Source organism: Lygodium microphyllum, chromosome 6, assembly GCF_053477565.2.
Source record: "Lygodium microphyllum isolate KBCC chromosome 6, Lygodium_microphyllum_v1.1.10, whole genome shotgun sequence".
NCBI classification, from domain to species: Eukaryota; Viridiplantae; Streptophyta; class Polypodiopsida; order Schizaeales; family Lygodiaceae; genus Lygodium; species Lygodium microphyllum.
The window spans coordinates 53,067,080-53,081,104 of NC_141140.1; the positions used below are offsets into that span (position 1 = coordinate 53,067,080).

Genomic DNA, 14,025 nt, shown 5'->3' on the forward strand with positions numbered 1-14,025 from the left:
TCACATCTAGTAGTTACCTTGATTAGAAACGCTCAGGATTCTCTTACCACCAAGAAAAGGATCGCTTACACATTTGGCCCAGAAAAAGCAAAACATTTGACAACACCTATCTATTGGTTCAGTCGGGTAGTTATATCACACGGTAAATCTGACTTTATTAGCTTTCCAATACTTAGTATAGTAGCTTTCCCCGGTTGACAATAGAACTACCTTATCCATCAGACTTTGCCCATGTATTGGTTCAGTTGTAAGAGCTAGTAGCTACCAATACTTGCAAGATCAATTACATTCATCAGCAGTATTCCCAAGCGTTTGAGAAAATGTGCATGCCAGTAACACATGCAAACTATATATATATGACCTTATTCGATCAAGAAAATAGTGTACATAGCAAATGAATTATATGCCATCAGACAGGTACAACGTCCAAATATGCGGCAGAGTTTATTGGCATGTCACTATACAATCAATTGGTAATGTGTCTGGACAGGCTTGAAGGCATTAGTTATCTTATCTGCAACACTCCACCATATACAGGCATTCCAAGAGCAGCCTCTGTCTGGACTAGTACAAAAAGAAATTAAACTTACGGTACCTTTTTCACTGGCATATCATTTCAGAGTGCAAAGAAGTATTCAGAATGATAGACTTCTTATAGCCAATTGTAACCTACTGATTTTGGAGTTCCTGAAATCTCCTACCAGCGGTTTCCAACCAAAACCTTCCCTGTACAAGCAGATATGTTTTCTGATTTTTGAGTAGTGCAACCACATTATCTAAATGAAGGAATCCAAGAAGAACTACATTGGGAAATCAAATAACCAAACGAACCTTTTCCGCATCTCGCTGCACACCATAGCCATGATTGTACATTTGTCCAACAAGTAACTGCATCTCAGGGTCACCGGCTTTAGCAGCACTTAAGTAGTCCTTGAACCAGCGTTTAACACAATCAGCCACAACAAGTTTCAAGGGCACTCGTTTTTCACACTGCTGCACATTAGTAGCATCTTTCAAACCGACTTTTGAAACATTTCCAGGTGCTTCCATTGACATTCTATAGGCATGACTTCTGTACCAAAACAAAATATACACATTACAGCAGAGACTGGATATGAAGAAAGTTCATACACACAACATAGTAAACTTTGAGCTCACGCACTCGAGGCTTTTTACAGAAAAGATGTTGACCTACACCTATTCATTACAAAAATTCAGCCCACACTCTTTTATCCTTTTGCTTTAACAATAGTCCTTTAGAACCAAGGTGAGATTTCACTCTACTTATCACCTCAGTACCACAGGCGGCAAACTACATGACATCAACAGATGTGTTACACAACGTGTGAGAAAAGCCATAAATAAAATGCAGCATCACCACAAATAGCTTAAGCAGGAATTCTATCACACTCTTTAGCCTGATATGTGACTTGAGAAGTATTATAACTCCTCAGTGAGAGTGCATTCACTAAAATTGATTACACAAGCTTTAGATGGCCAACAACTGGAAGAACATCATTGGAAGACCTACTATTCCATAATGTGGCCATACAATGAGCACTTTTGCATCATAGCTACACTTGTGTCCATGTTACTCAGCAGGTAAATCATCACTAGTCAGCATTTCCACCTTTGGACCCTCTGCCCATAAGGTGACATGCCATACAACAGAATGCACACTATAGCCATAGTTGCCCAACAAGCAGCTGTATCCCAGGGTGACTGGCTTTGACAGCACTTGAGATATCCTTGAACCAGCATTTCACACAACCAGCCACAACACAGCTGGACGGTAGAACCATCTTTCAGGTCTACCTTTGAGGGAGTTCCAGTGCTTCCATTGACATCCTATCGCACGACTTTTGCATCACAAAAAAATACGTGCACCAACCCACAGAGAGGGTACATCAGAGTTCACAGCTTCTGCACCACTCCTAGAGTGGAGCAGTGTGGAATCCCATTACAAACAAACATTACAAATATTTTTCATATAAATTATTAGGATGCAACAACTTTCTTCTCTTACTTCCATACAAAGTACACTCCCCAAGATGGAATTCCTAAATCCCTTCCAATGTTTACTACATTCAACAATACATTGTAGAGGAGGTGAGAGTCAACTTACAATGCACCATAGAGAATCAGGATGCAGGACATAATAGTAGAGCATTAATGTTAATGTACTCGATGTCGATCATCTAGCAAGGAGAGCACATCAGATATGGAGTAGAAAAATCCTATCTCTGATTATGTCGATGGAAGAAAGCCCTTCAAATGGTGTGGATGGCATTGACCATGGAATATGCACATCTGTGACTTGTTGGCAAGTCGTAGGTCTCTGTTTTAAGGTCATTCCCAAGTGAATGAACATCCCCAGATTTAACAATAGTATGACGTGTGTGAAGGAGAGGAAAATATAATGACGTACCATTAGACTCCTTTGCAATAGGTATTGGTATCTTCTTCACCTTTGAAGCTTGAACGCTTGACAGCTTCGGGATGAGCTCCTGATGGAGGTCCACCAAAGGTATAGATAGTGGAATACATGTTTCGTAATTATTTCCACACAGAGAATCAAAGAGACATTGTAGACTCTCAAGACTCAAGATAGGCCTCCAAGTGTCGAAGTCAAACTGATAGGGTGTGAATGTGGATAGAGAAATGAAGGAGAAGAGAAAGAGAGAGACAAAGACTAAAACCAGCCTTCCTTCCTGGAAAGGGCGGTAATTCCCTGATCAAGCACTTAACTACAGCAATCAGCAAATGAATATAACTTGAAATGCACAAATTGCCTTAATAATCTCGGGCATTGGACACCCTGTTGGCCCCAAAAACTAGCGCCCCTTTCGATATTTCTTTAACTTGATTGCTAACGGAATGAGTACAAGCTGAGATTCACAATCTCCTTTGCTGTTTCAAAAAGCCTCTTTGCTGTAGCAACAATTAGCAATCAATTCGGGCCAAATTCCCCTTGATTTTTTACCTAGGACTTGCACAAATGAAACCACCAACTGGCCAAATGCTGCCCAAATTACAATGAATGGGCTGGCATCTGAATTCCCTGACAATTACACAAATTTCAAGTGCTGAATTCAGTTAAATTTAGTGTACGATGCCTTCACCAATTGGCACGGCACAACAAAGATCTCTCTGTTGTCCACCAAATTTGGCTGAGATCTACTCAAATGGCTGAGAAATGCTGAGATCTCCTAAGAATGGATTAGAGAAGGTGAGAGAGAGCCAAGATGAAAGAAAAATCTAATTTTCTTTGCAAGTAAATCCTGCCTACTCTAGCCTGCATTTAATGCAGTCACCTACTGCCAGGCACCTCCAAAATGGTGTCACCTAATCAACAATGTTGTTACCAACCCCTGCAAGGTGACAAGGTGACTCCTTGCTGTCCTTGCCTACTGAGGCTTGTTGTGCTAAGAAATGCACTTAGCCACTTAAACAGCCCCAAAACATGCTTATTTTAGGCTTATTTTAGCCAAAACTCTAAAACGGGGAGTGGATCAAGAAAGTTAAGTGGGAGAGAATCTAGAACTCTAATTTTCTATAAATTGGCAACTAGACCTCCACTCTTTTACAATCTCGTTTTTGCAGGTTTCAGGTGTTACCAGCTTGTTGCCCACACCCCGGTCACGGAGGACATCTCAGCCCTTGCTGTCCATCACTGTTTCCTACAGTCTGGCGCCTGTTTCCAACCCTCCACACGCTGATTGCTACTGTTTCTACCTAGCAACTAATTGCTGTTCATCTGCACTGTTGTCTTACAGCCTGCCACGCCAGCAAACTGCTGCATTTGCAGGCTCCAGTTGCCGCCCTGACAGTTTTCTCTCTCCTCCAGGCTCCATTTTTAGTCTTTCTCTCTCCTGCAGGCTCCGTTTTTAGTCTCTCTCTCTCTTGCAAGCTCCGTTTTCAGTATTTCTCTCTCCTCACTGCTGTCTGCATCAGATCCAGATTCTCATTGCTGCATTTGCTGGTGTTCGACATCCGGAGGCTGCCTTGCTGCGATTCGGGATCCGTTCGGAGTATGACACACTCTCCAGCTCATTACCCCTGCCCTGATCCTAGAGATACAGGAGTTCGAGGTTCAGTATTCATTCACTGCATAGTGTGTTTGTTGCATGAGCATTGTATTATTAGCAGTCATATCATTTCATTTATTCACTGTGTTCAATGTCTCTGAGTTACTCTAACCCTAACCCTAACTGCGTTCTTTTTATCAGTCTGTGCTTTGTTGTATAGTTTCTGTTTATGTTTCTGTGTAAGGGTATTTTTCTTTGCATGGTATCAGAGCCTGGTAAACCTAGGCCTTTGATCTGAAAGCTCTTCGCAAAAAGCAAGAATCGTAGGTTCAAATGACTTCAAACACATCAACACCGATTCAGTCTCCAGATCAGCCTATGCCGAGAACCGAGCGAGTGTGGGCCGATCAGCTTACTCCACAAAGTTCCAACATGGTGAAAGAAACATCTGAGTACATGGAAGAAAAGATAGTCAAGCTAACCTTTGAGGAATATAAACTGATCATACCCTATCGACAAAAGAAGATTGAGGAGCTCGACCGAAGGATTGCCCTTCAAGAAAAGCTTCTAAATGAAGGTACGCATGGATTTCACTCTTCACATGTTGCGCATAAGTCTGATGATGTTGCAGGGCTGTCGAGACCTCCATCAGGGATGGACCCCCCTCTTGGAGAGCAAGATCCGGAGTATATTCCATTTTTTCAGACTCTTCCGTCCTCTCCGGTGCAAGGTACTTTTGATTTCTCTTTTGTGCCTTCTTCTTATACCTCTTCTGTTTTGCAATATACTGGTAGAGATTATGTGGAAGAAAGAGTCCAGTCTGTTGACTAGACTACGGAAAAGATCCTCTAGAGGACCAATTCTTGTATGTTAACACATGTCGCAGGGATTATAAGAAAAATCCAGGTAACTCTTCTTCTATCCTTCCTTCTTTTCCGTCTACTTCACATAATCAGAATGAATTTGGTGTTCCTTTCACTTCATTACATGGTGTATCATCATCTTCACAGTTTCATTTTCAGTCTTTAAATGATAAAAATGAACAAAAAGAATCTGCACCTCATACACCTCACTTTCAAAACCCACCCATCCCACCACATTCTTCCGCTGCTTCACCACTTCCATTTACACCATTTACATTTCCATTTCAAACACCTCATGTCACACCGCACATCATACCGGGGGGTTATGGAAACATAGGCACATCCTTTAGGACCTCATCCTTCCCTCAGCCGGCTAGTGTTCCACCTATTTCATATACACTTTCGGGATCATTGCAACCTGGGTATCCCACTCAGTCTCTCCCAAGTGTGGATCAGTTGCCTCCACAGTTTGCCTCCATAGCATTGCCTAGTGGACCTTCTGGTCATAATGTTGTGTCCCAGCCTTACTTTGGACAAGGCTACTGTGTCCCAGTGCCTTCACCTACACCGACACCTTATGGAAACATTCATGTTCTAGTGCCTCCGCATCAATCGGCACTCATTGGATACTCACAACCTACTTCTGCCTACCCACCTCTTCCCCCTCCTTACTCTTATCAGACACTCTCACCTCCACCATCTTTCCCACCATCATCTTACTCCACCCACCCGACACCTCATGGTTCTAGCTCATCTTCTGCCAAGAATGCATTTAATAAAAAGACTCGTTTTAATGGGTCAAACTTTACTACTTGGTCGAATTTGATGAGACATGTCCTTGATTCACAGAACCTATGGGATCTAGTGCAGGGGTTGAAACCCCAACCCGATCCCGCATTTGTTCCATACGAGGTCGTCCGCTCATGGAAGGCTAGGAATGCCTCCGCTATTGTCGAGCTAATGCAACTGGAAGACCCTTCGTGAGGTCTGCAGGATTATCATCTGTATGCACTTTGACAAGCTCAATGCTCTTGCTGTCAAGTACATCTCTAATGAAGTGGTACTTCACCTGTATGTACTTTGTCTTTACATGAAAGACAGGATTCCGTGCTAACATGATAGCACTCTGACTATCACAATGAAGAACAGGTAACTCTGTGATGCCAAGCTTTCCCACCAGACGTGAAAGCCATAAAGCCTCCTTGCATGCCTCAGTGACAGCTACATACTCTGCCTCTGTAGTAGACGATGCAACATACTTTTATAGCCTGGAGATCCAAGAGACTACTCCTCCTGTGAAAGTAAACACATACCCAGAAGTCGACTTTCTGCAGTCCGCATGACCAGCATAGTCTGCATCCGTAAAGCCAACAACAGATGCCTTATACTTTCCAAAGCAGATGCACAACTCCTTTGTGCCTTTGAGGTATCTCATAATACCTTTCACTGCCTCCCAGTGCTTCTTGCCAGGGGTTGCCATGTATCTGCTAACCACTCCCACTGCAAAAGCAATGTCAGGACATGTAGCAACCATAGCATATATCAAACTGCCAACAGCTGAAGCATATGGTATCTTGGCCATTTCAGCCTTCTCATCATCAGATGTAGGGTTGTCCTCTGCACTGAGTTTCACATATGGAGGCAATGGAAACCCAATTGTTTTCCCCCCCCTCCATATTGAAACGCTGCAAAACTTTGGAGATATACTCCTGCTGAGATAGATAGAGTAAGCCTTTAGATCTATCTCTGAGTATTCGCATGCCAAGAATGTGATTTGCATCACCCAGATCCTTCATGTCAAAGCTGCCATGAAGACTTTGCTTCAATGAATCCAAGGCATGAGTATCCCTGCTAGCAATCAGCATGTCATCAATATACAAAACCAACATAATCAGGCTGCCATCTGCTGCCTTCTTGGTGTACAAGCAGTGATCCACTTGACTTCTATGAAAGCCTTGGGACTGCATGGATGTATCAAACTTATGATACCTTTCTCTTGGTACTTGTTTCAGCCCATACAAACTCCTTTTGAGTTTACATACCATTTTTTCTTTCCCTTGTTCAACAAACCCTTTAGGCTGCTGCATATATATATCTTCATGCAGATCACTATGTAAAAACGCAGTCTTTACATCCATCTGTATGAGCTCCATATCCTCAACTGCAACCAAGCCCAAAATGGTTCTCAATGTAGTCATCTTGACTACAGGAGAGAAAATCTCATCAAAGTCAATTCCATGCTCCTGCTTGTACCCCTTTGCAACCAATCTTGCTTTGTACTTTGGTGAGGAACCAGAAGTAACCTTCATTTTGTAAAGCCATTTGCATGGAAGGGTTTTCTGCCCTTTAGGCAACTGCACCAAGTCTGTCCATTGCTTCCTTGAAGCAAGATGGTTCACCACAGTCTCTCAACATGACATACTCAGCCACATTAATTGCACCAAGAACAAATCTGTCAGATTGTCTAGTAGCCCTAGACGATCTCCTAACCCAATGGTCATTGTTTGTTGGCTGTTCCTGCAAATTTCCATTTTCAGCATGTTGTCTTGGCATTTCAGCCTGCAAATCAGCATTAACAACTTGTTGTCCTGGCTGTTCCTTCACATGTAATGGCTCATTTTCATGGGCAATAGCTGGCTGCTCATTTCTTGCATTTACAGGTTCATTTACAGCAGGTATTTGCTACTGTACAGCGGGCACATTTTGCTGTCCAAAAGGTATTTCTTCCCGAATACAACCCTACGGACCTCCTCAGTCTTTTCGGGCTGTTTGTGCATGCGATCTTCTCGGAAGATAACGTCATTGCTGCGTACTATTTTCCTTTTCTCGAGACCCCACAATTTATACCCCATTTCACCCTCGTCACCATATCCTAGAAAAATGCATTTACACAACTTTGGCTCAAGTTTGCTGTGTTTTTCTTTATGAATGTGCACAAAAGTCTCGCAGCCAAACACTTTCAGATGAGCATATGAAGGTGGCTTGCCGGACCACGCTTCTTAGGGAACTCCCCCCCCCCCCAAAGACCTGTTTGGTGACCGATTAATCAAGTGAACGGCTGTCATAACAGCCTCTGCCCAAAAACCATGGGGTAATGCAACATGAGACAGCATCGTACGGACCTTATCCTGTATGGTCCGATTCATACGCTCTGCAACTCCATTTTGGGGTGGATTATGAGGTGCAATGAGCTCCCTCTTTATCCCTTTGCTGTCACAAAATGCCTGAAAGGCTTTGGACACATATTCCCCACCATTGTCAGAGCAAAGACACTTAAGTGTCTTATCTGTCTGATTTTCAGTCAATGCCAAGAATTTTTTAAACTTGTCAAGCACCTCATCCTTGCTAAGAATAGGATAAACCCATACTTTCCGTGTAGCATCATCGACAAAGGTGACAAAATATTTCTTTCCCCCTAAAGATAATCCTAGCATTTGACATACATCCGAATATACTAACTCTAGAGGAGAAGATTTCAAAGAAAGAGACTTTTTGTGAGAAGTCTGTGCATGTTTGCCATAAATACAATGATCACAGTGCTCAAAATCAGCATAACGAAGACAAGGCAAGTAACCCAAACAAGAAAGCACTTTCATTCCTTTTTGACTCGTGTCCCAACCGGCCATGCCACAAAGAAACACTTGGCTGCTCGGTCACGGCAACAACATGGTCACGCACACTAGATACATGAAGTGGATACAACGTATCACTCTTGCAACCTCTGGCAATAACCCTGGATCCCTTACAAATCTTCCATTTTCCATCACCAAAGGTGGTATTAAAACCATCATCATCTAGCTGCCCTGTGCTAATCAAGCTCTTCTTGAGCTGAGATACATGCCATACATGTTGAAGTGTAAAGATAGAGCCATGCTGAAACTATAACTCCACACTGCCAATACCTGCAATCTCACATGCATAGTTGTCCCCAAGATAGACAACACCATGTCGACCCCCTGTATATGCGGAAAACCACTCACGATGAGGGGTGACATGAAAGGAAGCACCTGAATCAAGAATCCAGGTATGCATGTCATCATCTGTATCTACAAGTAGAGCATGTGCACCAAAATGTGAAGAGACAAAGAGTACATCACTCCCACTGTCACTGTCATGAGTGACTACATTCACCTCTTCAATTTTTACACTGCTTTTCTTAGACTGACTGTCCTTCTTCTCTTCCTTGCAGTCATCTGTCTTCTTGCCTTTTCCTTTCTCTTTCTTCCATTTATAGCAGTCACGTTTAAAGTGGCCCTTCTTGCCACAATGATGGCATTCAACATCTTTTCCACGTGATTTACTGCGTCCCTTGCCATCATATTTGCCCTTTTGCTATGATCTGCCCCTAGTATGCAAAGCACTGGAAGACTTATTGGATGCATTGTTCTGTTGATTCATCTCTTCCATAAGTAGAGCACTCTCTACATCAGCATACAAAAGGATCACATTAGAATTGCTCATAGCAGTCTTGAATGTATCCCAACTCTCTGGTAGAGTGCAAAGCAAGAAAGTAGCCTTAAATTCCTCATCAATCATGAACTTCAAGGCAACCAACTGGCTGAAAATGGAGTTAAACTCACTCAACTGAGTAGACATTGCTGTACCTTCTTTCATACGCAAATCCATAAGCTTTTTCAACCAATACACTTTACTTGCAGCACTCTTCTGTGCATACAATTCTTCCAGTCTAGTCCACATAGCATATGCAAAATCCAAACCTTCAATGTTGAAGAGTAAGGCATCAGAAATCGATAGCTCTATGGTTGAGCGTGCAAGCTCATTCAACTCATCCCAATCGTCCAGATCCATGTCCGCAAGCTTTACCCCTTTAGTTTTGATCGGCTTTGCCTGCTTCTTTTGTAACAGGATATTGTAGCACTATTTTTGCCACACTGCAAAATTATGTGCACCTTCAAGCTTCTTTATATGCATCAAATTACTGCTATCATTGCTGCCAGCCATGGTTTTCAACTCAAATGTGACCAAAAAACCAGTAAATGCAGGCCCAAATTGTCACCCAAGTGACCAAGGTACAAACAAGTATCAATCAGCAATAAATGACCACGCAGAAGTACAAATTTCAGATCTGTAATTCAGTTTTCAGAAGCACCAAACCAAGTGCTACAGCATTATCCAACTGATTACAGCTGTTCCAAAGGGCATGTGCATCACATTACATGAGAAATCCCAAAATTTCAGCTGCAATTTCTGTTATACGTGTACCCATGGGCATAAAATTCGACACGAATGGTCAAAAGCCCCAAAATTTTGAGCTCAAAAGCGTCAAACACACATCTGCATTTCCTTTGTCATGCATAGGACTGTCCAATTTTGCCAAAATAAAGTAATTTCAGCAAAACCCCCAAATTTCACCTAGTGTTGATGTCCAAATTGCGCGGAATTCAACTTGCATGTACATAAAATGACCAAATGCTGCACAAATTTTGCCCAAATCGCAAAAGCCCCAAATTGCACGGGGTCCAATGTGCCTCAATGTCGAGAAATTGGGTAAATTTCAGCCCAATTTGTGCATGTACATGAAAAGCCCCAAATGTTGGGGACAAAATGTCACAAATTCCTGCAATTTCTGAGACAAATTATCACTGTTGCATCTTGCTCGCATGAAATCTGGACAAATCCCCAAATTTTCCAAGTCCTACATGCACTAATTTCAGTGAAATTAAAAGAATTTCACTAAAATGTGAAAAGCCCCAAAATTCTCGGGCAAATGTGCACTGACTTTGCAATTTCTGAGTCAGATTGTCCAATTCTGTGTTGAGATCCCCAGATTCGAGAAAAGCCCCAAATTTCTGAGCCGATTTTGCACAGATCTGAAATCTTGTGCTTGCGCGCGCGAAACCCCGTCAGTGGGTGAAGCAATTATCAGAAAAAAAGGTTGAATTTTGGAAAAAATCTAACGGGTCAACGGACCCGTCAATCGTGCGCTGTGCCGCCTACTAGACACGGCGCCTATTCGTCGGTCCCTCACGCCGCATTAGCTGGATGCCCCCGTTGCCCGTCGTGCAGTCATTGTTCCCTGCAGACGTCGCACCCATTGGTCCACGCCTGCCACGCTGTCGCCTGTCGCCGTGCAACTGTCGCGCCCGTCACCAGTTTGCAGTCGCCGTCAGCTACTGCTGTTCGCCCGCTATGCCTGCAGCAATAGTCGCCTACTCTCCAGCATCCACGATTTGTCGGGTGCCCTGCAATGACGACTGCAAAATGTCGTCTGCTGCTCGTCGAACTCCTGCAACACATGAGAGTGTCTGCAACCTGCCCGTTGCTTCTGTCGACTGCCTCTTGCCAACTCTGATACCAGTTTGTAGTGCAAGGTTAGGCACGGAGATCGAGGTAGACAAACCTTACACGCAGTGAGAGAGACAGAGAGAGTGCGAGTGAGCAGAGTAGAGAGTGAATACGTTTTTCGGTACAATGGCGAGTGTACCACTTTAGGCTTTAGATAGATATATGTATGAAAGTACAATGTGCTAAGGGTGTGTTCACACCCATGCACATATAAAAGGCACGATGGCCCTTTATTCCCAACATCAGCTTCAACATTTTGACTTAGCATCAGAGCGATGGGCACACTTGATTGACCGCTATGCCGCTCGAGATAGGACCCGTCGTATTAATCTTGACCATGAGCTTCAGCTTTTCAAAATCACTGACCGAGATGACTTGAAAGTCAAGTTGGCTGAGTATCGGCGTCTCCTCGCTAAATTCTCCACTACGGGGACTACCAAGTCCTCTGACGATCAAGTCACATTGTTCCTAAATAAACTCCCCAAGAAATACTTCAATTTTGTGGAAGAAATAGTTTCAAAGCCTACCATGCCTACATTCTATGAATTTGAGTGTCAGCTGTTGCGTTACGCACAGTTGTTCGATCAGTTTCATATGAATTCCTCTTTAGAGGGGGCTCTTCTTGCTCATTCTCAGAAAGGGCAACAAGGGAAGGGCAAACCAAAACAAACCTCCACTCAAAATCACAATCAAACTCAAGCTAAATCAATCTGGGGATTCTCAAGGAAACTCCCAGTCACAACTCAAACCTGGGTGGCAGAATGTACCTAAAAAAAATAGGTATTGTCAACATTGTCAAAAGGTTGGCCATTTTGATGACGGGTGTCGATCGAAGGCATGAGGCACAGCGCCAAAACCTAAGTCTCAGACCCCCGCCCCTCAGTCGGGCAACCCCTAACAGGGGAGGCAGGGTGATGGCAAGGGCCAGTTTAAAGGTCAGACTCACACTGCCACCGCACAGTCATCTCAGTCGACAACGTTTTCAACTCCAAAGGGCTTGTCTGACTGGTCTGCAGAGGCCCATATCGTCTCCATAGAGACATCACATGCGAGTCTCGTCCACATCTATGAGTTGCCTCCCAACGAGGTTACTGCAAAGGCCCACTCATCACAGCCGAGCACTTCAGCTCCAGTTTGGATTGTGGACAGTGGAGCTACACATCACATGACTCCTATAAAGGACATTTTCCACACCCGAGCCCCTGCAGCTGGGCAGGTCCATGTAGAAAATAACTCCTCAATCAAGATTCAAGCTCAAGGTTGCATCAGTTTTGCCACTGACAAGGGTCCGGATCTAGCTTCGCTGGACAATGTATATCATGTCCCTCAGCTTGGGGTGAACTTGTTATCTGTTCAGCAGCTTTGCCGGTTGGGGCGAGCAGTTTTTTTTACAGCGACCATAGTCAAGGTCCTTGACTCTCTAACTCGTTTAGTGATTGCTCACGGTGAGGCACAACCTAATGGCCTATACTACATGACACACTTTCTAACCGAGCCGACCGCCGAAGGCTTCGTGTTCCATAGCTTCCAAGCCTTAGCCACATCTCGGGAGCCTACGCATAATGAGCGTCTTTGGCATTTTAGCTTAGGGCATCTTGGTTATGACTCACTTTATGAGTTGTCACGCCGTGAGCTGGTTGAGGGCCTTCCACGCCTGAAGCTAGCTCGAGATGTCTGTAAAGCTCGTCAGCTCGGGAAGCAATACCGTACCCCATTTCCTCAGCAATTTACACATAGAGCTGAGGAGCCTCTTAGATTGATTCACGTAGTTTTCTATAAATTGGCAGCCAGCCCTCCACTCTTTTACAATCTCGTTTTTGCAGGTTTCAGGTGTTACCAGCTTGCTGCCCACACCCCGATCACGGAGGACATCTCACCCCTTGATGTCCATCATTGTTCCCTACAGTCTAGCACCTATTTCCAGCCCTCCACACACTGATTGCTGGTGTTTCTGCGTGGCGACTGACTGTTGTTCATCTACACTGCTGTTGTACAGCCTACCACGCCAACAAACTGCTGCGTTTGAAGGCTCCAGCTGCTGCCCTAACAGTTTTCTCTCTCCTGCAAGCTGTCTTGCCTGCGTTTTTAGTCTTTCTCTCTCCTGCAAGCTCTGTTTTTAGTCTTTCTCTCTCCTGCAGGCTGTCCTGCTTGCGTTCTCAATCTCTCTCTCTTGCAAGCTCCGTTTTTAGTCTTTCTCTCTCCTCACTGTTGTCTGCATCATATCCAGCTTCTCACTGTTGCATTTGCTGGTGTTTGACATCCGGAGGCTCCCTTGCTGCGATTCGGAATCCGTTCGGAGTATGACACACTCTCCAGCTCATTCCCCTGTCCTGATCCTAGAGATACAGAAGTTCGAGGTTCAGTATTCATTCATTGTATAGTGTGTTTGTTGCATGAGCATCGTATTATTAGTAGTCATATCATTTCATTTATTCACTGTGTTCATTGTCTCTGAGTTACTCTAACCCACTGTGTTCTTTTTATCAGTCTGTGCTTTGTCGTATGGTTTCTGTTTATGTTTCTGTGTAAGGGTATTTTTCTTTACAAGGCCCCCATATGGCTGTCTTCAACAGCAGTTTGTTGTTCTCTGATTAAAAAATTCACCAGCAGCTCTCTCTCTCTCCCCCCCAAGCTGTAAACTAATTGAATGGCTGAGACCCAATCCCCAAAAACGTTTTCTCAGTTTGCATGGGCATTTTTGCCAAGTGAAACTCTTCTAAATCCATTTTTCAACATTATCCAACCATTTAATTAATTTTCAGAATAAATAATCCTGAAAATCAATTTCAGCCCTTTTGACCCGCCCAAAATTAAATGTGCCCATCCAT

The 14,025-nt window shown here is 43.7% G+C and overlaps 1 protein-coding gene across 7 annotated transcripts in view; it reads right to left on the reverse strand.

Annotated features, from left to right (window-relative positions):
- Positions 1 to 268: 268 nt before the first annotated feature.
- The window catches only part of LOC148034557 (uncharacterized), a 40,220-nt gene continuing 26,463 nt past the window's right edge, over positions 269 to 14,025 (reverse strand). Inside the window, exons 2-4 of one of the 7 annotated variants that reach the window (XM_087679497.1) lie at positions 832 to 1,069; positions 674 to 747; positions 269 to 564 (exon numbers count right to left, since the gene is read on the reverse strand). In XM_087679497.1, coding sequence (XP_087535623.1) covers positions 459 to 564; positions 674 to 747; positions 832 to 1,069 — 418 coding nt within the window. In that variant the 3' untranslated portion in view covers positions 269 to 458. Of the gene's footprint in view, positions 565 to 673; positions 748 to 831; positions 1,073 to 14,025 lie in introns of all 7 variants that reach the window. The other 6 variants (XM_087679503.1, XM_087679501.1, XM_087679498.1 and 3 more) reach the window with 6 other exon arrangements.